Source organism: Podarcis tiliguerta (genome assembly GCF_965153285.1).
Source record: "Podarcis tiliguerta genome assembly, chromosome: 17".
Classification (NCBI taxonomy): Eukaryota; Metazoa; Chordata; class Lepidosauria; order Squamata; family Lacertidae; genus Podarcis; species Podarcis tiliguerta.
The window spans coordinates 35,173,968-35,201,672 of record NC_139550.1 but is presented as its reverse complement, the minus strand read 5'-3'; the positions used below and the strand labels follow the sequence as shown (position 1 = coordinate 35,201,672).

Here is a 27,705-nt window from a genome sequence, read left to right as displayed (position 1 = left end):
GCACCTGTCCTCAGAATTATACTACCAACCACACAAAGAGAAGGAAAAATATGAGGTTTATTTACAGCTTACAGCACAATTTAACTAAAAAGAAATTCATGGAAGTTGGTTCATTTGAAAGCTGGGTCCTCCCATGTTCATTTCCACAGCAGATGAAAGCAAGTTAGGAAGACATGTATTTTCCACATGCCACTTTTAGGTAACCACTTACACAACTCTTTAGAGTGCACAGACACCCAGTTAAGATGACCAAATTTGTGCAGGTCAGCATTCTGAAGCTATTGCTATAGAATGACTTTAAGATAAGTGTCCTTCCTTCTTTTGGGCAAACCCTGGTAAATGCCTCATCTCTTGTCCTCATGAAAGACCATCAGTTTAGTACAAGGCAATGTGTATTCTCTTCTGCCCATGAATTGCTTGAAGATATATTCCCACAGACACTGTAAGCATAGGTCTATCAGCAACAATAGGCACCATTCTGGAAAACCCAGGATAGACACACATAATTTTAGATTCCATCCCTGAATGCTCAAAAGCATTTTTAGATTAAGAGCAAGCTGTCTCACCTACAGACACACACAATACCACTCTCCCTCCTATGTAGATCATACAAATTGCAGTAGTCCATCTCTAGAGCACAGCCTAGAGTTCAAAAAGAGATACCAAAAGGTATTACTGATTAAGGAGCCCCCAAGAATCCTGGATCTGTATCAGACAGATTTAGACTGCTTTGATCTGGGGCCAGCCTAATTGCTTGTTGCTCTAGAACAAGAGTTGACCCGCAACTTATTTGGCTGTGCTCTAGATTTCATTCACTGTGGATGTTCTTGCCTTTGGCAATCTTTGACACTCAGGTTCTAGAGTGCTGTCATTGGTTTAGAAACAAGTCTGTGCACATTGCAAGCAGCCTCACACCTAGAGCTCACATATATATATTAAAAAAAACACTCTAGAAAATTGTGGGGGTGATTTGAGCACCTGCCTCAAACATGGAGGCAGTCTTGTTCATTGTCCTCTAATGTGCTCAGCGTTCCACTCCCCGCCCTGAAGAAACAAGGCTGCCCCTTCAGTCTAGGAGTTCCTCTGTCCCGCAGATGTTATGTATTCTGGAGGGAGCTCAGTCGTCCTCTGATCCACCAACATAGTGACAGACAGCATCATACTCTAGCGTCAAGACCTTCTCATCTTCCCGCTGCAGCTGCACCAGTGCGCGGCTCTGCGCCTTGTCCCGACGAAGAATGCGGCCCACCTAGGTGGAGAGAGAGCAGAGAGTAATTCATTGTCTGAGACTGCAGAGGGTTTTGGTGTTTTTTAACAGATGCAAGCACGGGACGTGGGTGGCGCTGTGGGTTAAACCACAGAGCCTAGGACTTGCCGATCAGAAGGTCGGCGATTCGAATCCCCGTGACGGGGTGAGCTCCCGTTGCTCAGTCCCTGCTCCTGCCCACCTAGCAGTTCGAAAGCATGCCAAGTGCAAGTAGATAAATAGGTACCGCTCCAGCGAGAAGGTAAACGGTGTTTCCGTGCGCTGCTCTGGTTCGCCAGAAGTGGCTTAGTCATGCTGGCCACATGACCCGGAAGCTCTTTGCCAGCTCCCTCGGCCAATAAAGCAAGATGAGCGCTGCAACCCCAGAGTCGGTCACGACTGGACCTAATGGTCAGGGGTCCCTTTACCTAACAGATGCAAGCATGCACTGCTCTCTCCATGCACACTGCATATCATCACAAACCATGCGTATATGTGTGCTTAGCTCCACTTTCCCTTCTGCCCTTGACTTTTCAAGTTAAGATTTCAACATTGGCATGAGCTTTATCAGCAAACACTGCCTGCTGTTTGAAGCTCCGGTTATGGGAGTCACTTGGACAGGGATAGCTTAGCCACAGCAGTGCATGCATTTGCATCTTCGCAACTGGATTGCTGCAGTGCAGGGCTGCTTTTAGGCTTGGTTCAGAAGCAGCAACACGGCAGCAAGGTTGGAGAGAACAGTGGTTAACTGTGAACATGCAACACCAGGTGTACAGGAGCTGCACTGGCTGCCACTTAGCTACCAAGCCACATTCAAGGTGCCTATGTGGACATAAAAGCCCTATGCACCAGGCCAGTCTTTGGAGAGCCTACAGACACCCTCTTACCAGGGCCACACCTGCTGACTGCAAGGTGTGGTGACGTGTGAGAAGGAGTTTTCTATAGCGGCACCCCTGCCTTTGCTGATGGGCTTTAGGCATTTTGTAGGCACATTTTTATTTACACAGGGATTTGGTTAGCTGACCAATATTGTCACTCTTACAGTGTTCAGATGCCAATTTGGTTTATCATTGCTGTCTGGTTTTTCATAGTTTTATCATGTATCATATACTTGTATATTGCACCCCATTCTGGGATTGATTTTAATGAAAAGCTGACTATAAATTACATCTTCTGATCACCCAGACCTTCCCTACTAAATAATATTGGCCTGGCACATACCATCTGCTGCGTATACTGCATTTTTAATCCAAGTTTATGAATTACTGTATTAGTTTAAATGTGGATTAGGTTTTCTTGTTTGGAACCACTCTGAATGTTTTGTTTTTAATATCAGAGCTTTATAAATATTTTAAAGGCACACTGACACAAATGTTAGCTTAGTGTCTCATTTCTTTGCAATATCAGCTATCTTATGGGATAACGTGTGGGGAAGGAAAGGAGAAAAGTCACCCTCCCCTATTCCCCACTCTAGATTAAAAATGAACAAACCCTAACCATTCAACTCTGTTCTCCAAGATGTCTGCAGATAAAATTCAAAATACTGTTATTGCTTTCCAACAATCACACCTAGCACCCACTTATGTAGCTTATTCGTCATCTTTATTGCAATAACTGTAAGACATAAGCCCACATAATTTTAAATACCGTATTTTTCGCTCTATAAGACGCACCAGACCACAAGACGCACCTAGTTTTTGGAGGAGGAAAACAAGAAAAAAAATATTCTGAACCTCAGAAGCCAGAACAGCAAGAGGGATCGCTGCGCAGTGAAAGCAGCAATCCCTCTTGCTGTTCTGGCTTCTGGGATAGCTGTGCAGCCTGCATTCGCTCCATAAGACGCACACACATTTCCCCTTACTTTTTAGGAGGGAAAAAGTGAGCAAAAAATACGGTAAATAAATTTAAAGTATTGCTTGCCACCTTGAACCCATGGGCTATAGAGTGAGAGGGGAATGACATTTTTACATGCAAGAGGTGGCTGTGGTAAGAGAGGAAAAAGCACACTACACATGTTCAGAGACACTGGGTTGTATTCAACCATCATACTTAGAGCAGATTCACTGAAATGGCTGGATCTGTTAGTCATGTCCATCAATTTCAGGGAGTCCACACTCCAAGTAGGACTAACATTGGAACATTATTGTTAGGAATTTGTGGGCTGAGTCTTGACACTGAAGACCATTTGAGCAAAGCCTTAGCTTAAAAGCTACACCCAGGAAGCTGAATCAGGAATGTAGCCTACATGTTTCTGAAGCCAGGACAACAAAGAAGCCCACCTCCACCGGAGTCATTCTCTGTCCAGTGTTTTCTTGAATCTCTCTCACTTCATTTGCATAATTTGCATGTGTGTGTGTTTTTTAGAGTAGAATTGCGCAGCTCATATTCCAATATAAAGAGAAGCTCAGAGACCTCCCCAGCAACTCTCAGGATTCTCTTGCACCTGGAAAAAGTACTTCACTGTTGCTCCTCTGCCATCAATACCAGGTTCATTTCATGAGAGGCCCAACCTGTCTCATGGTAATGGCTCAGGCCCCACCCATCGTGATCTGTGACTCACCCGGCCAGCCTGTTCCCCTAGCACCACCATGACCAAGTCCGAATCACTTCGAGGGATAACTGTCTCCAGCATGGACTCGTGAATTCCTGTGGAAGGAGGAATCAGAGAGTTGGAAGGAAGGGACCACAGGGCCATCTAGTCCAACCCCTTGCAATGCAGGAGTACTTTTGCCCAACGTGGAACTTGTAACTCTGAGATTAAGAGTCTCATGCTCTACCAACTGAGCTATCTCAGAGGCTACTACTTCAGCCATTAGAAGAGGTCAGATGAAGTAGCAACAATCTGGGGGGCCACTGGCCTGGTCACCCACAGTTTCTCCATCTAATTACAAGTCACATTCTAAGACCCTCCTGCTACCCTTGGCTGAAGCTAGGGCTTTGGCTGCCATAGAGAAAGATCTCTCGCTTTCCTATAGGAAGGCCCCTTTGCAGCAGAGTCCACCTGAATTTTCTACCCTTCCCCTTCCAGGTTGCAGATGACAAACTGGATCCACTTGGGAGGGGCTCCAAAAACAAACTGGGGTTCTAATGGTGAGGGGTGAAGCACCCAGCCTTTTAAGCACTCTGGTCCTTACTATTTACTGCTTAAGAACAGGAAAATGTTCTTCTACCTTAACTATACGAGGGCAGTTTAACTACACAAAGACAGCCTCAGGTTCCAAGGGAAGGCCAGGGATAGTCAGGAACACACTCACCATCCAGAACGCGACCCTCTTCTGTTCGGCAGACACACGAGTCTGGCTTGAGGACATCTTCGATTACCATCTGGAGGGGAGTGGGGTTGGGTAGGGTGAGAAGCCAGCGCAAGGTTTCATGCCATTTTGCCTCTAAGATTAGAGCTCAGGTATAGGCTTGGTCTTGGTATGTGGGGAACTCTGATCAAAAGGGAGTTTAACCTCAATACAGTAGAAAGCGTTCACATTCTGAAGTGGCATGGGCATCTCTCAGGACTGCATCACCACAGCTTTTAACGGGGGAGTTCCTTTAAGGCATTATGTCTCCACCCTCCCTTGGTGCAGAGAGGTTTTGATGCAATTGCTGCATTTTTATATAGTTGCTGTTTTCAAATAAGCAACTCTCCAAAAAAACAGCCCCGCTGTAGCTCATCCTTGGATTAAGGGTCCCCACCCCCTCAAGACAATTAACTTTGGAAATCTATCCTATGGCCCAAATGACAGATGGCATGGGTGCAGACTTGGCACACATGCTCTGCTGCAGTGCTGGCAACTGTTTCAAGGGACAGCAGCGAGGGGGGGGGGTGCTGAGTGAGGCCTCCTATAAAACTGGCATATGTTAAAAAGGGAACTTCCATGAAATACCTTGGTATTGTAGTATTTGCCTCCCTTGAAGAGCTTATCCACAAAGCGGACTCGCAGGTCTCGCCGCAACCAGTGAGAAGATCTGGAAGAGGAATTGCTATTGCTGCTGCTGCTGCTGCTGCCGCCACCGCCACCCTTATTCTGCTTCACAGCACGGTCATCTCTATGAGCAAAAGGCACAGAGGCAGTCAAGTATTAGTGCCACTCATGAGGGATCGCCGCTAAAACCAGGGACAAGTAACTCGTGGCCCTCCAGATCAGTGGCTGCTAGCCACGATGGCTATGCTCTGTATGTTCTGAAGATCAGTCACTGAAAACTGCAGCTGGGGAGAGTGCTCTTGTGCTTAGGTCCTGCTTGCGCATTTCCTTTGGGGCACTTGGCTGGCGACTGTAAGAACAGAATGATGCACTAGATGGGCCACCAGTCTGATCCTGCAGGGCTTTCCTCATTTTCTCGAACAGGCATCCCCAAACTTCAGCCCTCCAGATGTTCTGGACTACAATTCCCATCATTCGTGACCACTGGTCCTGTTAGCTAGAGATCATGGGAGTGTAAGGATTTTTATCTCACCAGCTGCTCAGCGAGCAGCACAATGGTTGTTTATATCATGTGAGTGTCTGAGAGCGCGAGACAGGAAGTCTCAGCACAGTCTCAGTACTGTAAAAAGTTACTTTCGCTTCTGTGCGAAGTGTGCTCTTCTGTACTGCTGCTCAGAGAGAGCAGACATGCTGGTGGATTCTCTGTATATAGACTGAGGAATAAAGTAGTTTATAGCTACTGATTGTCTCCTTCTTCGGCAATGAGATGCCAGAAGACGAGTGTGCTCCTCTCAGGAGGGAGGGGTCGCTTATTACCAGTCTCTCTGGACTGAGGAAGATTTACAGCCAGAGGGTGACCACCGGAGAGACGCCTCGGTGTCTTCCCGAGCGTTTTTCCAACAGGGAGTTGTAGGCCAAAACATCTGGAGGGGCGCAGGTTGGGAATGCCTGTTCTAGAAGCTGTTAGAAGGATAGCTCCAATCACCTCTGACCACTCTGACCGGCACAGATGAGTTTTGGAGTCCTACAATAACTGGAGAGCCCCAGGTTCCAGATCCATGGTTTAAACTGTACCAGATTGTATTGAGATGAAAAGCTTTGTTATCAAGTAAAATGCAGCCCGGGGGTTGGAGTAAAGGAATAATTTCCACTACCTAAAGAAGCTCACCAGGTGCTGGGTGAACTCTCTCACACGCTCTGGTTCACACATAACACTAAGTCAAGATTTGCAGTTTGTTTCTCCGCAAGTGCCAGCATGCAGCTTGTTCATTGTTAAACCAACGTTTATTCTTACTGTGCCTTAGCATGACTTGCAAACTAGTCCACTGTCAGCTTCAACAGCTGAGGGGTCTTTGCAGCAAAGTCAAAAGATGCACAGTGGTTCTGGAAGAGGCTCCTCTTGATGGCTAGAGACATTCTGTGAGAATCTAGCCTTGACTAAGCCTCCAGCAAAGAGGCTGCTAGATCAGTTGCTTCTCCAGAACTGGCAGCACAAGTTGCCCCACCCTATACTGATGCCATTACCTCTCGGCCCCAGGTGGGTGCTTCCTCTTCCTCTCCTTCTCCTCCTTTTTGTCCTCTGAAGTTCTGTGTTCTGATTCATACTTGGTCCCATTCCTCTGTTCTGCCTCCTTCTCTTTGTGGGCTTTACTGAGGCGGCCTGCAGTGGGAGGGGCAAAAACAGCAAACTTGAGGGGACGCTCAGACTGAAAGGGGGAGGCTGCATAAGCTGTCTGCTCATTTGCAACCCAAGCCCCCAAAGCAAGACACAGGCAAATGTCACAAATCTGTACCGGAAACCCCAGAATAGATCACAAAGGAAGAACTGAAGGCAACATTAGGTGACCTCATTAGGGAAGGGAGCCAAAACTTACTCAGGTCTTTGGCCAGTTTATCGTATTCCTTCTGGGTCACAGGTCGGACTCCATGCTGGCTCACAGTTACTGTTTTCCCACCAATGGCCAATTTCACCATGACACGAGCATTATCTCCATCTACGCCTTCAATCTATGGAAGAGCAAGAGGGAAGCAAAAGGTCATTCAGAAAACTACAATGCCCAGAATGCCTTGGGTGTAACAAAAATGCAGAATTTACAGGGTGGGTGCTAAAGTTGACTTCTACTTACACAACAGGTTTTCCCCTTCCGCTCCTCCCTCCCCTGCATGACCCTCAAAATCTGCTCTGGAGGATTGGCAGATCATCTGGAACAGATCTGGGGGGCACACAGAGGGCTGCGGAGGTGGGGGGAGAGAAATAAAGGGGCAGTTGTGTTGTGCAAGTGGAAGTCCTTTCTGCTCATGCACAGACGGAGTGGGATTCAACCAACAAATTGCACTCTCTTCTCAAAGTAGGAAAAAGACAGGCAAATATGGAAAACAGAGCATAGTTTTGTTATGATCCTTGCTCATATATTGGACCAAGCTCATCTATCTATCTATCTATCTATCTATCTATCTATCTCTTTCCACTGAGTAGCCTGTAGAGCAGAACAATGAATAGAACCTATACTGTGTATGGACTTTCTGCAAACCTTACAAAGCAAACCTCAACTCAAAGACCCAAAATAGGCTGACCCCACCAAACTAGTACAAAGACTTTGAGGCAGCCGAGAAGTCCCCACCACAACCACCTACAAATAGGTACCAAGAAAGACATCCCAGGGAAGCAACCAAAACCTGGAAAACCAGCTGTATCAGCCCACAGCCCTGATGAAAAAGGTGGCAGGATCCAGTCAGTCTTATGTCACAGGTGCCCTTTGGGTGGGTCCATTCTCCGCCTTCTGATTCAATTATGATGCACATAGTTATTTTATTTATATTCCACCCTTCCTTCCAAAGCAGCACAGGGTGGCATACAACAAGCAAAAAAAAACCACCCCTATTTATAACATTTTAAAAACAATTCCAACATAGAAGCAGACTAGGAAAGATCTCTACCTAAAAGTCTTGCTGGAAAAGAAATGTCTTCAGTAATTGAAAAAAAAAATACAGATGGTGCTTGGCTAATATTTAACAGGGGATAATTTTCCAAAGGATGGGTGCCACAGCACTAATAACCCAATTCTTATATTGTGCAGAGTGGGTAAGATTGACTGGGAATATAAAGAGACACTCTTTCAAGTATCCTGTTTCTGAGCTGTATAAGCATTAAGTTGGGTGGAAAGAGTCAGGGTAGAGGCTATATGCCTTTCCTAGTGAATGTTCATGCCTCTCTCAGGAGCCCCTCCTGCTTGCTCGAAGAATACTAAACCCCAGGTCAACACAGACCTGAGCACAAAGTGACAAATAGCAGAAAGAAACAGCTCACCTTCCCATACAGCTCCTTGTGAGGTCCAGCCTCAATGTAGACTGCACCTCCTGGAACCAATCCCAATGGCTCATCCTTGCTCTTGGAAGGCTCCTCGCCAGGTTTGGGGGGTCGCCGGGGTGCTGAGGATTGCAAATCCTGGGCTGCTGAGCGGTCTGCTCCAAGGCCCAGACCCTTGGGTCGAAGACGGTGCTCCGGAGGCTTCACGTCTCTTAATGTGAGCAAGAAGAGGAGCAGGATGGGATGAGAAAGAAACACATCACTGACCCCGTCAATTTGGAGCAGCGTTTCTACCCACAAGAAGACAACCCTGTACTGTTGCATAATGGAAAGAAGTGGGCATGGAAGCAGTGGACTTGAATCGTTGCACAGACACAACTCAACGGGGAAAGTTTCCGCCAAGCAAATTTGGGGTGTCTCAAAGGAGAGATTTCAGCATCCATGGGAACAAAGGTTGCAATGCTACAGAGCCGGATCTACCAGTGAGGGTAGGCATGCCAAGCCAGAGGCATTTACAAAGGGTTTACCACAGCCCATCACCCACTAAGCTGGGAAAACCATTCTTTACTTTTGCATTCAGAACGATGCCAATTCTACCAAGCGACTGGCTACAGGAGGGGTGGAGAACCCATGACCCTCCCAGTCTTTAGGGACTCCCAACTCCCATCAGCCTCAACCAGCTTGGCCAACGGTCAAGGATAAATGGGAGTTGAGGTCCAACAACATCTGGAGGACCAAAGGTTCCCCATTCCTGGGGTACACACACACACTCTTTCTCTAGCAACACTGCTCCAGCTCCACCTTTTCTTCCCTTCTGACTGCCTCTCTCTCGAACAACCTTCTTAGGACTGCAGCTAAATTCACTTCGGCTCTGAGTTACTTTAACCTGCAGAAGCTTTTTTCTAAAAAAAACTGCTTTATGATGTCTGTGACATGTGACAGGCCTCCCATAGGAACACATTCCCTAACCTCAAGCCCTGGAACTTTTTTTGGTGCAGAACCGGAACTATTAGCTCATAACTGGCTTAGAATATATTTTGGTAACTGACCTTGGACTGAGATAAGGCATGCTCCCTTACATATCTGTATTTTCAACTATAATCTTTCGGCTACACCCTTGTTCAAGCTGTTGCCGGCCCACACCAGAGGCTTAATGCTAAAGATCATACTAAACCCCTAGTTCGATACAACCTATGCGTAGAACTTTTATTAAAATACTAGAAACGGGTTAAAAATTACTCCCCACCTGCTTAATTGTGGCCATTATAAAAGTAGCTTCAGCAAGGATTAATGCTGTGGAGCATTCCAGCAAAGTGAAGAGAGTTTCACAGTTGCAAAGCAGGCCACTCCAAACACCCTGCTTTATGTCCTTGTGGAGTCCACCATGTTCAGTTATCACTGTCCCAGCAGTGCAGCCCACACAAGCATGCAGAAATAGGATGGAGTCCAAATCTAGAGTAGATTAAATTATTATCTGAACCTCAGCACATCCAATTCCCTTCCTCTCCCTTCCCACCAGTTATTTGTGAACTGCCAGAATCTGGACCATTAGCTCCTTGAGATTTTTCTGTTTATTTGTTATTAATTAAATTTCTATACCACCCTTCATCCAAGGATCACAGGTTTGTTTACAATATAAAAAGATGAAAGTAAATAACACAGTAACAAACAAAACAACAAAAGGGGGGGGGACTTAAGGGAGGGAGGGAACTCCCCAAATAGCTCAGCAAGGACTCACTGCTTGAAGGTGTTCCCAATGCCCTCGCCTGCTTTCCAGCCCATGCCCTTCAGCATGGCAAGACCATAGGCTTCTACTGGTACCTCTTCATAATCTGCCTCAGTTGACTAACAATGTGAGGGGAGGAAAAGAAAAAGAGGACACGTATTAAACTCTCCTGAATAGGAGCTCAGAAGGTTGTCCACAGAGACCCGCCACCGCTATTACCGATTCTGGTCGGAGGCTGACGTCCACTTTATCTCCATCTTCGTAGCCATCAGGGACACGGTTCTGCATGAGGAGGGGAATGGAAAGTGTAGGGTCTATCTTGGTGCCACTCTCCCATTGCTCCCGCGACTTCCTAGATTCTGAATGCAAAGAGATCAAGTTGTTGTTATTATTTATTAATTTATATACTGCTCACGCACCAAAATGGCTTCTAAACATTTTACAAGTTGAAAACGTAATAAAAACGTGCCACAAAACAATTATATCAAAAAATAAAATACAACAAGCAGGTTTAAAAGCTTAACAATTAGAGCAGTTAAAAGGATCAATTAAAACAGTTAGAGCAACAGGTTCATGTTCAGGGGAATGATTGTCTAAACAGGTGCGTCTTGAAGAGCTAGCAGAATGACAAAACCAAGCAGCCTTGCATATTTCAGCAGGGAGGGCATTCCACAACACTGGTGCCTCCAACAAAAATGGAAAATGTCTGTGTTACCACAAACTGATAATCATCAAACCATGATAAAAACAATTAGGTTCTATATCATGATTTAATGTCCTTCCTGGGCATGGCGAAACAATTAGCTGAAGCATAAGCAACATACTGCAGAGCTAAGGCAAGAAACCTCAGTCAAGCAGTCCTTCCTAGGCCGGGTGTGGGGTGGGAGAGGACAAAGGTCCAGCATAGAGTACAGCTGTTTGCAAAAACCAAAAGATCTGGATATTTGTACTACAATCTTCATTTTTAAGGAGTGTCAACAGTCACGCAAGGTGGAGTAAGCAAGCCTGACGGTGATCAACAATCCTGACCTCAGCTTCACAGCCTTGGGAGTGTCTCCTGAACCTTGATGTTGCAATAGTGACCAGAAACGCTTTTTGTCAACTCCACTGACAAGGACCATTTTCTACCAATTCAGAGTCACTTATGCCTCCACAGCCTAAGAGTGAGGTGACTAGCCTGTCTGGTTACTGTGATGACCAATGGGGTAAAAAAATCCAACCTGATGTTTTCTGCTCCAGTTCTCAAGGATGGGAGAAGGCTGCAATTCTAAGAAGGTGGAGTAAGGAGTGCTCACCTTCAATGAGCTCCCTGACTGCTTGAGCCTCTACGCAGCTGTTCCCATCCTGTTCCTGGGGCGGTGCAGGGTCCTCTGGCTTCTTCCATTTGTTCTTCTGGATCAGGGGAATGACAAGCTCTTTCGGTTGTGGGGCTGGCCGAACACTGCAGAGGAGCATGCACCAATTAAGACCACAGAGGGATAGCAAAGTACAATTGGGTGAAATTCTGACAAGCTTCATTCCATCACCCAACTGGTGCCCTCAAACATGGTGGGAGAAACAGAAACTGCTTTGAACAAAACATATTGGTAGAGCCAGGACTACTGATTGGTAGTTTCCCTTGGGGTGGGGAGCAGGATATGGCCAACCCACTGCAGGACACTTTGACAGGTCAAAAGGGGTCACCTGTCAATCACCTGGCATTATATGATTTAGAGTGAACTCCTGATTCTTTCTTTTGAATCTGCCACTGTTTGCAGTAGTGGCTCTAACTGTCCTGTGCTATCAGATGATTGACGTCAGATGATTGACGTCAGATGAGCATGGCCTGGCCAAAACAACCTTTCAGGGCAAACGGGGAGGTCTGGTGGACTTAATAAGGCCCACCAGCCAGAGGTCCCCCCACCACTGACCAACACATTCAGGTAATTTGTTGTTTTACAAACACACGCACACACACCTATTTTGGACCACAACAACAACTGCAGAAGGACACAAACTTTTTCAAATGCCTTCACATGCACTGCAGAGGAACTTAAGGGGGGGGGGAATAAAGGTTACTGAGCCTGCAAATGACTGACAAAAACAGTAATACAGGTAAGAATTGCATCTACTGTCACTTGCTGATATGACCAGCAACTAACACTACATTGTTGAAGATTAACGGTCGTCCTTTGCTAAGAAATACTTGTGCCTTACAACAAAAAATACTGTATACCTTTCACAACCCCATGTCACCCTTCCCTCTCCCTTCCCTCCACTGCCAAGGTGAAGAATTTAAGTTCATTAGGAGAACCCATCTCTGTATTTGTATTGTGGTGGAAAGTCCAGATCACACATTGGGATGCAAGTGTTTTGTGCAGCAGCTGCAACAGACTGGCAACCTGTGGCTCTCCAGACGTTTGTGGGCTTCCTGTCGGCCTCAGCCATCATGGCCAAGGATCAGGGATGGTTAAGTAACACGAGTATGGACAGGGAAGAGACAGGCAGATTTCTCACCCCTGATCCAGGACTGGGAGGTGTTTCTTTTTGTTTCCCAGTGTATTATCAATGAAAAAAATCGGTGTGCTGCAAGCAAATTTTTCATCTGAAAGTGTAACCCGGAGGCGGGGGGGGGACCTGAGAAGCAACACTCTAAAAAAACACAACCCAAAGCCCTGTGACATCCCCTCTGCCATCTCGGAGAGAAGGCGAAGGCAGAGCCTGGCACGCTAGCTTTCTGCATGCGGGGATATCTCTCCCTCCCCGTCTCCCTCTCTCCTCAGCCACGCCAGAAGCGGCACCACCGAGTTCGCCAGGGACAGGCGCGGCTTGGCCAGGCGCAGCCCAAACCAGCCGCTCAAGCGAGCGACCCAGGCGCCGCGCAGACGACCCCCGCCGCCCGCCTCCTCCTCCAACTACCTTTGCAACTCGCGCCCCTCAATGGCGGAGAGGAAATCAGGCTCCTGCTTCGCTTCGCCGCCGCCATCCTGCCCCGTCACGAAAAGAAACCGCCTCCGCCCGGTTGTCCGCGTGAAGCCGAACGACACCGGGGCAGCTTGCGCCCCCGCTGGCTTCTCGGCCCCGTCCGCCATCTTCCCTTCGCTTCCTCGTCGCTCCTTCCCTCCCTCGCGCGCCTTTGGCGTCACTTGCGTCGCCCGCTGGGCATCATGGGAGACGGAGTTCCCGGGCCCCTCCCGTCTCCGTGGGAGAGCAAGCGGGCAAGAGGGGGGAAATAACTATAACTCCCATGGTGCAGCGCGGCAGAGGGCTTCTCGATTCCCTCAAATCTGCGAAAGAATAAAGCAAAGCACTACAACTCCCGTGCTTCCTTGCGACAGCCGGCGCAAGCGCAGTGATCCGGGAGGCGCGCACGGCCTTCAAACTGCGCAACGCAGAAGAGCAAGCGGCGCCTCGTTTGCTGTAATACTATTTGCGCATGCGTGGTGCGGGGCATAGTTACAGATCCCTGCATTGGCCATCCATTTCCGGCATGTGAAAAACAACCACCGCGGGACGTTTTCAGCGGGCGACTTGCTTCCGGTATATATGGGATTTATATCTCCATGGGGAAAGGGCGGCGCGTTTTGGGGTAGCCAGTCTAGGCCTCCTTTGGGACTCTGTGCTCTCTAAGTTTGGTGGGACAGGCAGACATTCAACAGATGAAGCTCTGTTCCATCGGTTGCATTTCTGTAGAGGAAAGAGCCTTCTTCACCTGTTGGTTTCTCCCTGTTACGACGCTAAGCAGCTGCAGAGAGCTTATTTATTTGTTTATTTGATTTAGGTCCCAGGGCAGTTACGTTAGTATGAATCCTGCCTGTCTGCCTGGTAAGGTTGGCTTTCCATACCAACAGCGTCTCTCAGATCTAAGATTTATAGGATAGGGTGGAGTGGGGCCTTGTTTCTGGATTGCACCATTTCCACACTGCATGTGGGAACTCGCATGATGGGCTCACCCTGCACACAGAAATGTGGAATGTCAAGGAGAACACTGGGATGGAGTCTTCCACACACACACCTTGACGCAGCGCACCACGTTTCTCTTTCCAAGGGGATTTCCCCCCCCCCTAGAAAGATTTAATTACCGTATTTTTCGCACCATAGGGCGCACCGGACCATAGGGCGCACCCAGTTTTTAGGGGGGGGGGGAATCAAGAAAAAAATTATTCCCCCCCCCCCAGCCCCAAAGAGCAGCGTACAGGCTGCGCACAACCTCTCCCTGCCGGAGGGGTTGCGCGCGGCTATGGAGGAAGCCAAGGCAGAGAGCGGGATGGATCCCGCTCGGTGTTTTGGCTTCCCCTTTAGCCCCGTGCAGCCTCTCCCTGCCGGAGACGCTGCGCAGGGCTTTCCTGGCTTTACTGGGAGGTGGGGGGATTCCCTCACCTCTCCCAACAGCCCGCAGAAGCCGCGCAACCCCTTTAAAGAGATCGCGGCTTCTCCTGGCTTTCCTGGGAAGTGGGGGAATTCCCCCACCTCCCGCAAAACCGGCAGAAGCCGCACGCACTTTAAAAGGGCTGCACGGCTTCTCTTGGCTTTCCTGGGAGGTGGGGGAATTCCCTCACCTCTAGCAAAAGCCCGCTTTAGCCCCCCGCGCGCTCTCCCGACTGGAGAGGTGGCGCGCGGCTAAAGAGGCTCCTGCTATAGCCGCCCGTCACCTCTCCAGCTGCGAGAGGGTCGCGGGGGGCTGCTTTAGCCCCGCGCGCGCTCTCCCGGCTGGAGAGGTGACACGCGACTATAGAGGCTCCTGCCATAGCCGCGTGTCACCTCTCCAGCCGCGAGAGGCTCGTGGGGCTATAGCGTCTTCGCTCCATAGGACGCACACACATTTCCCCTTCATTTTTGAAGGGGGAAAAGTGCGTCCTATAGAGCGAAAAATACGGTATTTTGGTATGGAGTAGCAAATCATTCACAAGCCTGTCTCCACCTTTCATTCTGACGTGCTGCGGATTCAAAACAGCTTCATTTTCCGTTTGTGGTCACTTGGCAACAAGAAGCTGAGGTTAAGCTAAGTCTTTACCCGAGAACCCTTTCACAGTGCTTGCACCCAGTCCTGGAATACAAGAAGAATTAGGAAATAATAACAGGGGCTTAGAAAGCTGCCACGTATTGAGTCAGACCTTACAGTGGTACCTCGGGATGCGAACGGGATCCGTTCCGGAGCCCTGTTCGCATCCTGAATAGAATGTAAGACGCAACTGTGCATGCGTGGGTCGCGTTTCACCACTTCCGCACATGCGCGTGACATCATTTTGACCATCTGCGCATGCGCGAGCGGCGAAACCCAAAAGTAACACGCTCCATTACTTCCGGGTTGCTGTGGAGCGCAACCCAAAAATACTTATCCTGAAGCATATTTATCCCAAGGTATGACTCCACTCTGAATGGCAGCAGCTCTCCGGGGTTTCACAAGTGCATTAAAAAAGTGCAGAACGGATTTTCATAGAATTGTAGAGTTGGAAGGCATCCTGAGGATCATCTAATACGATGCAGATATTTAAGCAGCTGTTTGTATGGGGATCAAACCAGCAACCTTGGTGTTCTACACAGCACTTGGAACAACTTAGCTATCCAGTTTTGAGAGATAAATTTCAAGGTGATGCTTCTTCTCTGCTAACCCCCTAAATGGTCTGAACTCATAGTACCTCAGGGGATTATATATATAATTTGTACCCCACCCATCTGACTGAGCTCTGCCCTGAATAACGTTCACGTAAAAGGTAAAATCTACAAGAGCTCTTTCAGTGGTGCGGCTGCAGCTTTGGTACAACCTCCCAAGAGTTTCTTTTACTTTTCAGAAAAAGGCATTTCAGATGTATCAACTCTCCAGGGCTTTAAAAAGTACTCTCTGAGGTTCTCTGTTGCAGCCATTTTGATATTGATACTGGATTAGCTAATAGCTACCTACTTCCTCTAAGGCCGGCCTGTTATGCCTCCAGTTCATTCGTTATAGCAAGCAGGTCACAGACAAGTTCTTCTCTCGCATTCTAGTACCTGTCAGATAAGTGAGGATGGGACGTTCCTCCAAAGACAAGCGTGACATTTACTACCGCCTGGCCAAAGAAGAGGGGTGGCGAGCCCGGAGTGCGTTCAAACTTCTGCAACTGGATGAGGAATACCATTTGTTTCAAGGTGGGCAAAAAAAACCCCTTGCATCCCCCTTATATTACCACTTTTTCTTGCATCACTGAAGGGCATTAACAAGTGTTAGACACTCAAACCTATTTTTAATGTCATGGCTTAGACCCAGAACCTTTGAAGTGGAATATTAATACTTTTGCTTTGGTACCTCCTTCTAGCAAATAGCTTTTCTCAGAGGACCAGAGTCCTGTTTTGGGGGAGATAACACTACAACAAAAGCCCCATCTTACCACTTTAAACAGTCATGTATTCCCCCAGAGAATCATCTCAGGAGTTCTGCTTCCTAGTCCTTTTTTTCAGCCCCTTTGCAGAGGGGCTGACTGATCTTCTCTTGTCCTTCCTAGGTGTCTCTAGAGCTGTGGACCTCTGCGCAGCTCCTGGGAGCTGGAGCCAAGTTTTAAGCCGAAAGATCAAGTAAGCAAATAATTCAGCTCAAACATATCTAGTGGGTTGCAGCCCCTTAGAGAAGGGCTAGGCTCTCATGGGATCTACTTATATTCCACCCCACAGAGGAGAAGACATGAAAAACTCTGATGTCAAGATAGTAGCTGTAGATTTGCAAGCCATGGCTCCGTTGCCGGGTGTCATCCAAATTCAGGGGGACATTACCAAGGTAGGTGCTACCTAGGGCATCTTGGGGTGATGTCAGCCTTGAGCTTGGCCTCTACCCCATCTAAGCAGAAGAAGAAAAAGAGGCCTACCCAGAGAACAGTCTCTTTGCTCACATACCCACCTAACTCTCTGTTTCCAGGTCTCTACAGCTCAGGAGATCATTTGCCATTTTGAAGGGCAGCCCGCTGACCTGGTGGTGTGCGATGGAGCCCCTGATGGTAGGTGGCAACCCAGCCTTGTCAGGGGAATCAGGGAGCTCTGCTGAGCCAATGGTGGCTTTACAGGGATTGCTGCCTGTATTAGCTCTGAAATGTAAATCCTTTATTCTGCAGTGACTGGACTCCATGACATAGATGAGTACATTCAGGCCCAGCTGTTGCTTGCTGTGAGTATCTCCTGGTGTTTGCCGCTATGTGTAATGAGCAAACTCAACCACAATGGGTGCTGTGGGGGCTTTGCACTGATGGAAGAGCCGGTTGGCACCCTTCAGCAGAAAGTTTCCCAGGCTGACTGAGTGCAGCAGATCGGGAAGCTTGATAGAAGGAGTGCCAGCAAGTGATGGGTATGACATCGGCCCCTGTGAGTCTTGCTGGGATCCACAGGCCCCAGAAAATGCCACACTATTCTGGGTCCTGACATAAGGCCTGATATCAGACAGGTTAATGGGATGCCCACCAAAGGACCTATCTGGTATTATCATATTCCCCAGACCTGGAAGATCTACAGATTGCTCCTAAGTGAAGCCTTCTGTGGTTAGGGCGGCTCTACAATCTCAATATGCAATTGCAAAAGTAGATTTTCAGTACAGTATTTAGCATTTGGCTCTGAATCCTGGCTTTAAAAAAAAGGTATGCTACACCTGTAAAAACAGATTACCGTATTTTTCGCTATATAACACGCTCCCAACCATAACACGCACATAGTTTTTAGAGGAGGAAAACAAGAAAAAAAATATTCTAAACGAAACAGTGGATGTATGACTTTTGTGGTTCATGCTGTGGCCACAGACATGTGATCTGACAGTGAGTTTGGGGTAGCCCAATGCAAAAATCCTGAGGATCTATGTGGATCTGTGCTTTATAACCACGTTTTTGCACCACTGCGGCCCGAGGCAACAGTGGGTGCGTGATTTTTTTTGGTGCAAGCTGTAGCCATGGACATGCTATGTGATCTGATGGTGAATTTGGGGTGACCCAGTGCAAAAATCCTGAGGATGCATGTGGATCTGTGCTTTGTAACCATGTGAATGAAGGAACTGTCAGTAATGTATGGTATCTCCAATACAGTGATGAAGGAAGGGGGGGGGCTCACACTTCTCCTAGGCAAAGCAGCCAACTCCTATAGGCCTAGGTGCCTTCACCCCCCCATTAAATATTTGAGGGAGTCATCCTCCCCCCATGCTGATGGGCATTGCCATTCATATAAGGTACCAGTGTGCATGCACTTTGTCTTGAGATCATTTCATTGCAGTCTGTGAGATGGGGCTTACCTGTACCTGCCCCCCCCCCAATATTTTATTGAAGTTGGAAGAGGGAGGGAGGAAGGGAAGAGAGATGGAGAGCTCACATTTGTCCTAGGCAAAGCAGGCAACTCCTATGGGCCTAGGTGCCTTCACACACACACCCCCCCATTAAATATTTGAGGGAGTCATCCCCCACCCCCCATTGTGGTATGTGAGGTGGGGCTTACCTGGCTGCCCCCCAATATTGTTTGAAGTTGGAAGAGGGAGGGAGGGAGGGAGGGAGGGAGGGAAGGAAGAGAGAGGGGAACTCACATTTGTGCAGCTGCCTTGCCTCTAACCGGAGCAAAAAGAGGAGGAGGAGGAGACTCAGGGACATGAGCCTTGTAAGCCGCTTTGTTTGAATTTACCGGTGAGGTGCTGGGGGAGGGACGGAAGGGGATGCCCTCTTTGTCCCTCCTTCCAGCTCATTGTAAAGAAAGCAGAGTAAGAGCTGCTTACATTTGTGTAAGGGAGAGCCATAGAGCAGGCAGACAGGAGAAAGAGAGGCTGTTTCCCTTTCCCCACCCTGGCTTTTACACGCTGCGCGCAGCTCTTGCCAGCTTCCGAGCGCCCACCTCGCCAAAAAGCCATAGAGCAGGCAGACAGGAGGAAGAGAGGCTGTCTCCCGACACTCAGCTGTTGCTCAGCTGTTGCCGGCTTCTCAGCGAGCCAAGCGGAGGAAGAGAGGCTGCTGAACAGCCAGCAAGAGCGGCTCCTCCTGCCTGCATTCGCTCCATAACGCGCAGACACATTTCCCTTTACCTTTTAGGGGGGGAAAACTGAGTGTTATGGTGCGAAAAGTACGGTAACAGTCACAACTTCTTGTGAATTTTCAGAAACCCAAGGAAGGGTTGACATGGCTGCCAGTTCGCAGTCGGGAGCTGTAAAGACTGTTCCAGATGGTGCATTGGCCGGGGAGACGTTCAGTTCCCACTCATCAGCTGATCAATGCTGACTTCAAGGTGGACCCTGCTCTCGTGTCACAAGCCACTGAGGGTGGGAAAGCCCAGGATCCAGTCCACTTTCCCACCCCTGTCTTAGAAGTACTGAGCCTTTGCTAACAGATTGGAAAAGAGCCAGGACCATAGCAAGCCCTTTCACCTTTTATCTAGGTTTCTTTTCCAGCCCAAACTGTCATGGGATGCTGGTGGCTTTGTTCCCCACCTGCTGCATCTTTGTGCCAAAAAAGGCTTTTCTCTTATGGTGCTGATTGTTTCCTTCTGTTTCTTCCAGGCTCTGAACATCACTACGCACGTGCTAAAGAAGGGAGGGACATTTGTAGCAAAGGTGAGCCCTGCAGGTGATCAGGGAAGCGTTAATAGGCACTGCAGTTCTGCTTTAGGTGTGGCCAAACAGGTGTGGCTAAACAGGGCTGCTGTGGGCCCTGCACCAAAGTCATCCCCCTGCAGTGATGTTTCAGCACCTGCTTATTGCTGTTCACCTGAGCTCACCTAAGGCACCACAGCAAATAGGATGGGGACTTGGTGGCCTGTCCAGTTCATCAGCCCCCCGAGTGTCAGCAGTGGGCCTGGAGGTTTTTCAAAACAGGAACAAGGGAACTTGAGAAGGAATACTGAAAAATTTTAAGCTCAACTTCTATTTTTATTTATTTAATTTAAAATATAATTCAGTAATGTGTAAGGAATAAGGAAATAAAAAAAGAAAAACACGACTGGGTAGGAGTTAAAATTAAATTTGGCAAAAAGGAGTACAGATTAGGATTTATCGCAGAGTCAAATCTGGCCCATAGCTAGTGCTGAAAAATTAACTCAAAAAGTAAGGTATAGTAGAAGACAGATCAAAGGTGATGTGTTTTTCAACCACATGGCAAAAATCTATTTTGTATGAAAATGATAACAACGGTGTTTAAACACCTCTGGTGAAATAAGCCGTTATTTGGAATTCTTAATAACTCTTCACCTTCAAACAAGAATATTGCAAGATCCAGAGCCCGTTACGCTTCCCAGGGATTGTGAATGCAAGGACCCAAATTCATGAGAGCTTGACTTGAACCCTTAAGGCAGGCATGGCCAAACTTGGCCCTCCAGATGTTTTGAGACTACAATTCCCATCATCCCTGACCACTGGTCCTGTTAGCTAGGGATGATGGGAGTTGTAGTCCCAAAACATCTGGAGGGCCAAGTTTGGCCATGCCTGCCTTAAGGCAAAGGTGGCTGTCAGTGGCATTGGGAATCCTCCTGATGTGCTTTCTGCTGACATGCTGAGGCACGATCTTGTGACTTCTTGAGATCCCAGAGCAGGGAACTTGGGTTCATTTCCAGTGTTATCAAGAGTCACTGCACTTGGGTGCCGGCTGCATGTTGATTCTGTTTTGGGAGTACCCTGGGCTTGTTCCCTCTTGGCACCTGATGTCGTTGAGCTCAGTGTCCCCAGGACATCTGAATTACGCCCCTTCCCCGTCTCTCATTGGCGGAGAATTCCTCTGCATCTGCGTCGCTATCCACAGCCTGGGTAATGTGACGTAAGAACGCAGATTATCCAGGTGAGATGCTGCATTTTGCTTCCCTGCCTTAGATATTCCGAGGGAAGGACATCACTCTCCTCTATTCCCAGCTGCGAATTTTCTTTCCTGATGTGACGTGCGCCAAACCCCGAAGTAGCCGCAACTCCAGCATCGGTGAGCAACCAAACAGCTTCTTGCAAGCCTGGTTAACTTGCAGCTTTGCCACTCATGGGGAAAACTGTACAAAGCGTTACAGGATCTGACAGCTTGTTCAGAATCACTGGAATCTCAAAAAATTATAATAATGAGTGGAATTCTAAGTGGCACTAAGGAGATTGCTCTGTCTGCGCGAGTATTTCTGCTTGCCCAATGAAACGATCTTCCCCCTCTTCTCCCCCTGTAGGCTGTTCTGGGGCCCCTCCCGACACCCCCAGAGCCTATCTGGGGGGCATGGAAGGGGAGGAGAGGCAAGGGGAAGCCATGTTGTGCTGGCGGGACTTGTTCTGGCTCTTGCTAGTGCAGCTCTTTAGTTGTATCTGGTCCCATGTTTCTAGTTGTCATTGTTGCAGGTGAATGTCTGGAAGCATGCAGGCAGAGGGGGAAAGATGGTGCTTTTCCGCCCTGCGTGATATGCACGTCTCCTCGTGACTTCCAGCGTCTTTCTCATCGCCCTATTACCCATTGCTTTGCCAACTGTTTCCTCCTCCCTCCACCCTGCTCCTTGCAGCAACCTCCTACAATTAAAGGAAAGCAAATGAGCAGTTCTCCAAAAAGACAAAAGTGAACGCAGGTCGGAGAAGCGCACAACAGAATCTGCACGTGCCGTGGCGTAATGCTCTCTTAGGGCTTTTGATTTGCTTTGATATCTTTGGTGGAGGCCTTTTCTGCTTCAGTGCCATTTTTAAAAAACAAAAGTCATGTTTGTGTTGCAGCAGCTGCACTTGCAGTTTAGGCTAACTTTTTAAATTTATGCAAACACGCTTCCTTAGTCTCCTAGTTCAGCTAGGGACAAGAATCCCATTACATTGCGTTCAATGGGTTGCCATGCGTTTGCAAAATTCGGGCATGTGTACAACACATCTTCTGTGTACAGTGCTACCTCAGGTTAAGAACTTACAGTGGTGCCTCGCAAGACGAAATTAATTTGTTCCGTGAGTTTTTTCGTTGTACGAGTTTTTTCGTCTTGCGAAGCACCACTGCATTTAAACACTGACAACGGCGGGGAGGGGCGGGGAGAAGCAGGACAGCTGCCGCAGCCGGTACCTCAGACTCACCCGCGCCTTCTGGCCACCGTGCGACGCGGCTGCTGGAGGGCGGCGGGGCTCAGGAGTGCGACTCGGCAGAACCGCCACCAGGGAGAGAGAGGCGCTGGCAGCAACGGCTCTCTGAGGGGAGCGCACGAGGGGGGTGGGCAGCGGCGCGAGGCACCAACCGTCAGCGGGAAGGTGGGAGGCAGCCGGAGGAGCGGGGAAGCGAGTGTGTGTGCGTGCAGTGTGCGTCGCCATGACACGAGAGGCAGGGCCGTTTTGTCTAGCGAAGCAAGCCCTTAGGAAAATCCGTCTTGCGAAGCACCTCAGAAAACGAAAAACTCTTTCGCCTTGCGAGTTTTTCGTCTTCCGAGGCATTCGTCTTGCGGGGTCCCACTGTAATTCGTTCTGGAGGTCTGTTCTTAACCTGAAACTGTTCTTAACCTGAAGCACCACTTTAGCTAATGGGGCCTCCTGGTGCTGCCGCGCCACTGCTGCACAATTTCTGTTCTCATCCTGAAGCAAAGTTCTTAACCCAAGGTAATATTTCTGGGTTAGCGGAGTCTGTAACCTGAAGCATATGTAACCTGAGGTACCACTGTACTGTTGTTGAAGGCTCGGTCTACCCAGTGTCAGAGGTAGTGGGCAGTTGTTTGCTCCTGCTGCAAAGCTAATCCCCAAAGGCTGTGTTTCCTCGCTTCCTATAGATGTGAGCGGCAGCCATTCATTTTTGCAGGTCATTCTCTCAAGGGCACTGCTGGCAAATGGGCTCTTGCCATTGAAGAGCCTCCTGTCTATTGCATGAGTCATACGTCCCTCATCTTCTGCATCCCAGGAGTCAGACTGTTTTATTCTGTCACAAAGAACTCAGTGGAAACAATTTAGAACAGAGTCTGTGTCTGAATAGCTCCATGCTGGTTCTTGGTCATGCTCGTATTTGATGGAAGCTTGGAAATGGCCCGTTTATCAGAAGATAGGAAGCTGGATTACATCAGTGAGGCGACTGGATCCGTCTAGCTTGGAGTTGTCAGCCCTGACTGGCAGTGGGCCTCAGGGGTTGCAGGCAAAGGTATCTCCTAGCCCTGCCAGGAGATGCCAGGGATTGAACCTGGAACCTTCTGTTTACAAAGCAGATGCTCTGTCCTCTTTGCTGTGTGTCCCCCCCCCCACCTCCAGTCTGATGGTTTTAGTGCAGAACATGCCTTTTCCCAATGCAGGTTGGGGTTAGGCACAGCATACTCCTCACGGGGCTTGATAACCAACTGTATTGGGGGAACAGCAGGGGGTTGTGTGTGTTTGTGTATAATTTAGTGCACACCCCAGAAATGATCTCTTTCAGCTTCTGCCTTCTGGAAGAAGGTACAGGGTTACAAAGACTAGGATTGAGAAACAGTTTCTATCCAAATGCGATTTTGGTTTCAAACGCAGTGTAAGGAGTCTCTAGGGACACGGGTGGTGCTGTGGGTTAAAGCCTCAGCACCTAGGACTTGCCGATCGAAAGGTCGGCGGTTCGAATCCCCGTGGCGGGGTGCGCTCCCGTCGTTTGGTCCCAGCGCCTGCCAACCTAGCAGTTCGAAAGCACTCCCGGGTGCAAGTAGATAAATAGGGACCGCTTACTAGCGGGAAGGTAAACGGTGTTTCCGTGTGCGGCTCTGGCTCGCCAGAGCAGAGATGTCACGCTGGCCACGTGACCCGGAAGTGTCTCCGGACAGCGCTGGCCCCCGGCCTCTTGAGTGAGATGGGCGCACAACCCTAGAGTCTGTCAAGACTGGCCCGTAACGGGCAGGGGTACCTTTAAGGAGTCTCTATGGGAGTGTATTGTATTTTTAAAATGGGGTATCAGAGTTTTTAGTGGGCTAACCAGGCTGGGATAGCAGGCTTGTTGGTTTTGAATGTCTTATGTAGATTTTTTTTTCTTCAATTTCGTTGTTCTGTATGGGACAATGACAATAAAATTTATCGTATCTTATCGGAATGCCAGAGCGGTGGTCACCAAAGCTTTTAACTGCCTTTTCATCCTTCCAGAGGCATTCGTTGTTTGCCGAAACTACAGCCCCCCTGAAGGCTATGTGCCAAACATGTCCAATCCTTTGCTAGATCACTGTTACGGTAAGGAACTTGAAGGGGGAAGAGATGTTTCCGCGGGTTCCTGTTGTGCTGTGGGACGCGGGGCAGGGAAACTCAAGGGAAAGTGGGAGGTTTGAGGGCAGGTGCAAGAAAGTGTGGATGGAGGAGGGCAGGTGCAAGTTGCCTACTGGGGGATTGTGAGTCTTCAGTCCCAGGAAGTGATCCATTGTCGGATTGCTTCTCTATCTTCTTTTTGGCAGTATTGAGCAGGGACTCTGGAGGCTGAAGCTGTTGTATGTTTCCTGTCCATAGAGTCAATGTCTTGAGAAGCCAGGCAGGCCCCATAGTATATACGCAATGAAATCAAAGTTTTCCATAAGTTCTGGATATGAAAAGAATGAATTTGCCTAGGGAAAACCTCAGTTTTAATCCAGTGCTTGTTTGTTATCTCCCTCCCCACTCCCCCCCGGAGGGGCAACTTCAAGAGGGGGCTGGGATAAGCTACCTGTCATCATGGTATCAGATGATTGACAGGTGGCTGTCACAAGTTGGCCCTGTATGGTATGGGAAGATGAAGATACGGTTTGCTGCACCAAAAAGATTCCCCCGTATTTCTCCTTGTCCAATTTCTGGTATTTTTTTCTCTCCCTGCTTTTAAATCTTATTGGATTCTAAATTTCTGGGCAGCAGTTGTGTTATATTTTGTTACCTTCTGCATGGTGCCTAGTTATAGCGCCTAATAAAGACTCCCTTGTTGCTGTTACCGTCATTATCATTGTGATCAGCCCAAGTAATGGAAGCCCTTTTTGCTGAAGCAGGAGAAAAAGGCACCTCTGCCCTAAGTCAGGTTTCCTTTAAAAATATGTTCCCCAGGAGTACTGAGGAGTCTGAAAGCTTCTTAGCCAAAGAGAATTTTTTTTTAAAAGTTGTAAGGATATTTGCAAATGAGGGGAATAGTATTAGGAATTGTAAAGAGCTACAAAGGTGAATAGTGGGGCGGGGCAGGCTGTGTTCAACCCTGAAGGGTCCACCTCTTTGCAAGCAGCACTTACCCAACCTCTCCCAATACAGATGTGGATTTTAACCAGCTGGAGGGCCCCAATCGGGTGATTGTCCCCTTCCTGGCTTGCGGAGACCTGAGTGCTTATGATTCCGACCGGACGTACCCTCTGCAGGTAAGGCTGGTCTTGGGTGGTGCGCCTGGAGGCCAGTGGGAATGGGCGATTCAAGCGTGGCTCCATCTGTCTTTGCTCCAATTGAGGAAGCAGGCTTTTTAGAACCAGGGGGAGTCCTATGGGCCCTCTTCCGCCACGTGGTCCTTCCTGAATCGGTAGCTGCAAAACCACCCTCTGGTCATTGGCAGTGGTGGTGCTAAGAACAGAAGAGGCCTGCTGGATCAGACCAAAGGCCCAATCTTAGTCCAGCATCCTGGCCAGCATCCTTAGTGGCCTACCAGATGCCAATGGGAAGCCCACCAGCAGGACCTGAGGGCAAGAGGAGTCTCCCTCCCCATCTGCAATTTCCATCAACTGGTATTCAGAGGCATACTGTCTTCAGTGCAAAGATTAAAGCACACGGGTCCCTCTATTAGGGATTCCCAGTCCAAAGTCCCTGGCGCCTTGCAGTTATCAGCAGGAGAACCTGAAACAGGCAGCGTTGCATCCAATCCTAGTCCTACTTGGAGCAGCCTCAATGAAATTATTAGACCTCAGTCCCAGCTATTAATTTCAATGGGTCTACTCTGGATGAGACCAATAACGGGTCCAACGGTCAAGAAGGCGGTTTCTGTATGTGCTGTAGAAGGAAGTGAGGGGCAGATGGGGCTCATCCACCAGGGAAGGGGGTCCATCTAGGTCAGTGATGGCCAAACTTGGCCCTCCACCTGTTTTGAGACTTCAATTCCCATCATCTCTGACCACTGGTTCTGTTAGCTAGGGATGATGGGATTTGTAGTCCCAAAACAGCGGGAGGGCCATCACTTATCTAGGTGAAGGAAAACCTGTGCTGCCTTGAGGGATATCTTTGGGAGAAGAAAAGGCTACACAAATCCTGAGTGGAGTCCCTAAGATGGTTAGATGGCGCCTTGTACGCCTCCTTCCAGCAACTCCTGCAGCCAAGCTGGTGCTGAGCGTATTGCTCTGCTTTCCTTTGGACCACGTCAGCAAAGCCGAGAGGGGGGTCTTGTCATCTGGGCAGCCCAGGATCTCCAGACACATGGCCAGGCTTGCGACCTGGGAAGGTCTCTCTGGTGCTGCTACTAAAGTGGTATGACTCCACCCCTGGAGTGGCACTCCATTGTCTCTCAAGACAGATGGATGCCTACAAGTCTTAAGTAGAACTATCATTGGCTACAACCCAAAGACGTAGAGAACGGAGGTGCCCATTGATTAGCATTGGAGATTCACAAAAAGGATAATGCTGGTTGATGGTGCTTAGGCTCCGGAAAGGGACTTGGACCACCTGCTTTAAGGCTCTCTTGCTCTCTTTCCCTTTTGATCAGCTGGATCCCGAGAAGAAATACACTTACGTACCCCCGACTCAGCCTCCCATCTGCCCTCCCTACGAAGAGGCCTGCTTCTTGAAGAAACACAATCTGCTGACCAAGGAGCAAGTCCCCCAGCCTCAGCAGGAAAATGCACTCCAGGAGGAGCAAGAGCAGGGGGCTGCACGCTCACCCCTAGAGGCCGAGGTCACAGACGCCCTGGGAAAACTGTCAACGTGACATTATCACAGAAATGGGGGGCAAGAGATGCATACCGCCCCCTGCTGGTTCGAAAGACTTTTCATCCTTCTTGGTTTACCTTTTACAGCAGTGGTTCCCCATTAGCGAAGTACTGCAGACCCCCTGCTTTTCAAAAGCCAGGCCATGGACCCCTTACTTTTGAAAATTTTGATATCTCTATGGTAGTTTTTGTTAGGTGAATAAGAACGACAATAATATTTACAGTCTGCCCATCTGACTGGGTTGTCCCAGCCACTCTGGGCGGCTGCCAACAAAATATTAAAAACACAGTAAAACCTCAAACATTAAAAATGCAGACCCCCCCTGGGTGGGTTACACAGACCCACTGACATCCACAAACCACCAATTGGGAACCACTATTTTACAGAATTTCCTGTTTTATCAATACAAAGTCGCTTTCTCCCTGACCAACCAAAACCGTGTTGTTTTTAATAAAGCTTTGTCACTCGCTCAGAGCTTTTCTTTTGCTGTGATAAGTAGCTGGAATGCTTTATTGGGAAGACACACAGAGAGAGGTTCAAATTCCTGTTCACCCATCCAGGGCAGCTGTGGGCTAAAGACAGGATTCTCTTGGCCTCCCTTCCCACAAAGTCAGACTGTGTTCTGAGTGCTGCAGAAATTACAGTGGTGCCTCGCAAGACGAAAAGAATCCGTTCCGCGAGTCTTTTCGTCTTGCGGTTTTTTCGTCTTGCGAAGCAAGCCCATTGGCGGATTAGCGCTATTAGCGCTATTGACAGTTTAAGGGCTAAAAACGGCTTTTT

At 48.6% G+C, this 27,705-nt stretch overlaps 3 protein-coding genes across 3 annotated transcripts in view; 1 reads left to right on the top strand and 2 right to left on the bottom strand.

Moving 5' to 3' along the window:
• Nucleotides 1–27,705, bottom strand: part of LOC310667604 (organic solute transporter subunit alpha-like) — a 95,069-nt gene that overhangs the window by 56,439 nt on the left and 10,925 nt on the right. The window lies entirely within an intron of this gene.
• GPKOW (G-patch domain and KOW motifs) lies at nt 40–13,439 on the bottom strand. Its single transcript, XM_083420138.1, is given in 12 exon segments — nt 40–1,249; nt 3,807–3,892; nt 4,501–4,570; nt 5,125–5,287; nt 6,688–6,823; nt 7,038–7,170; nt 8,471–8,681; nt 10,209–10,315; nt 10,416–10,555; nt 11,492–11,637; nt 13,095–13,405; nt 13,407–13,439. Coding segments are annotated over 12 exon segments (1,653 nt in total). The 5' UTR covers nt 13,425–13,439; the 3' UTR covers nt 40–1,117.
• On the top strand, nt 13,571–27,394 carry FTSJ1 (FtsJ RNA 2'-O-methyltransferase 1). Its single transcript, XM_083420533.1, has 11 exons — nt 13,571–13,715; nt 16,161–16,301; nt 16,655–16,724; nt 16,821–16,923; nt 17,062–17,140; nt 17,255–17,307; nt 19,657–19,710; nt 20,959–21,061; nt 24,160–24,243; nt 25,273–25,376; nt 26,702–27,394. The coding sequence occupies exons 2-11, from the start codon at nt 16,181–16,183 to the stop codon at nt 26,921–26,923; spliced, it is 993 nt and encodes a 330-aa protein (XP_083276659.1). The 5' UTR covers nt 13,571–13,715; nt 16,161–16,180; the 3' UTR covers nt 26,924–27,394.

Coding starts and splice junctions, on each gene's coding strand:
- FTSJ1 (XM_083420533.1), top strand. CDS start 16,181: ATGGGACGTTCCTCCAAAGACAAGCGTGACATTTACTACCGCCTGGCC. Junction 17,141..17,254: donor GTGCGATGGAGCCCCTGATG/GTAGGTGGCAAC, acceptor TTTATTCTGCAG/TGACTGGACTCCATGACATA. Junction 24,244..25,272: donor TTTGCTAGATCACTGTTACG/GTAAGGAACTTG, acceptor CTCCCAATACAG/ATGTGGATTTTAACCAGCTG.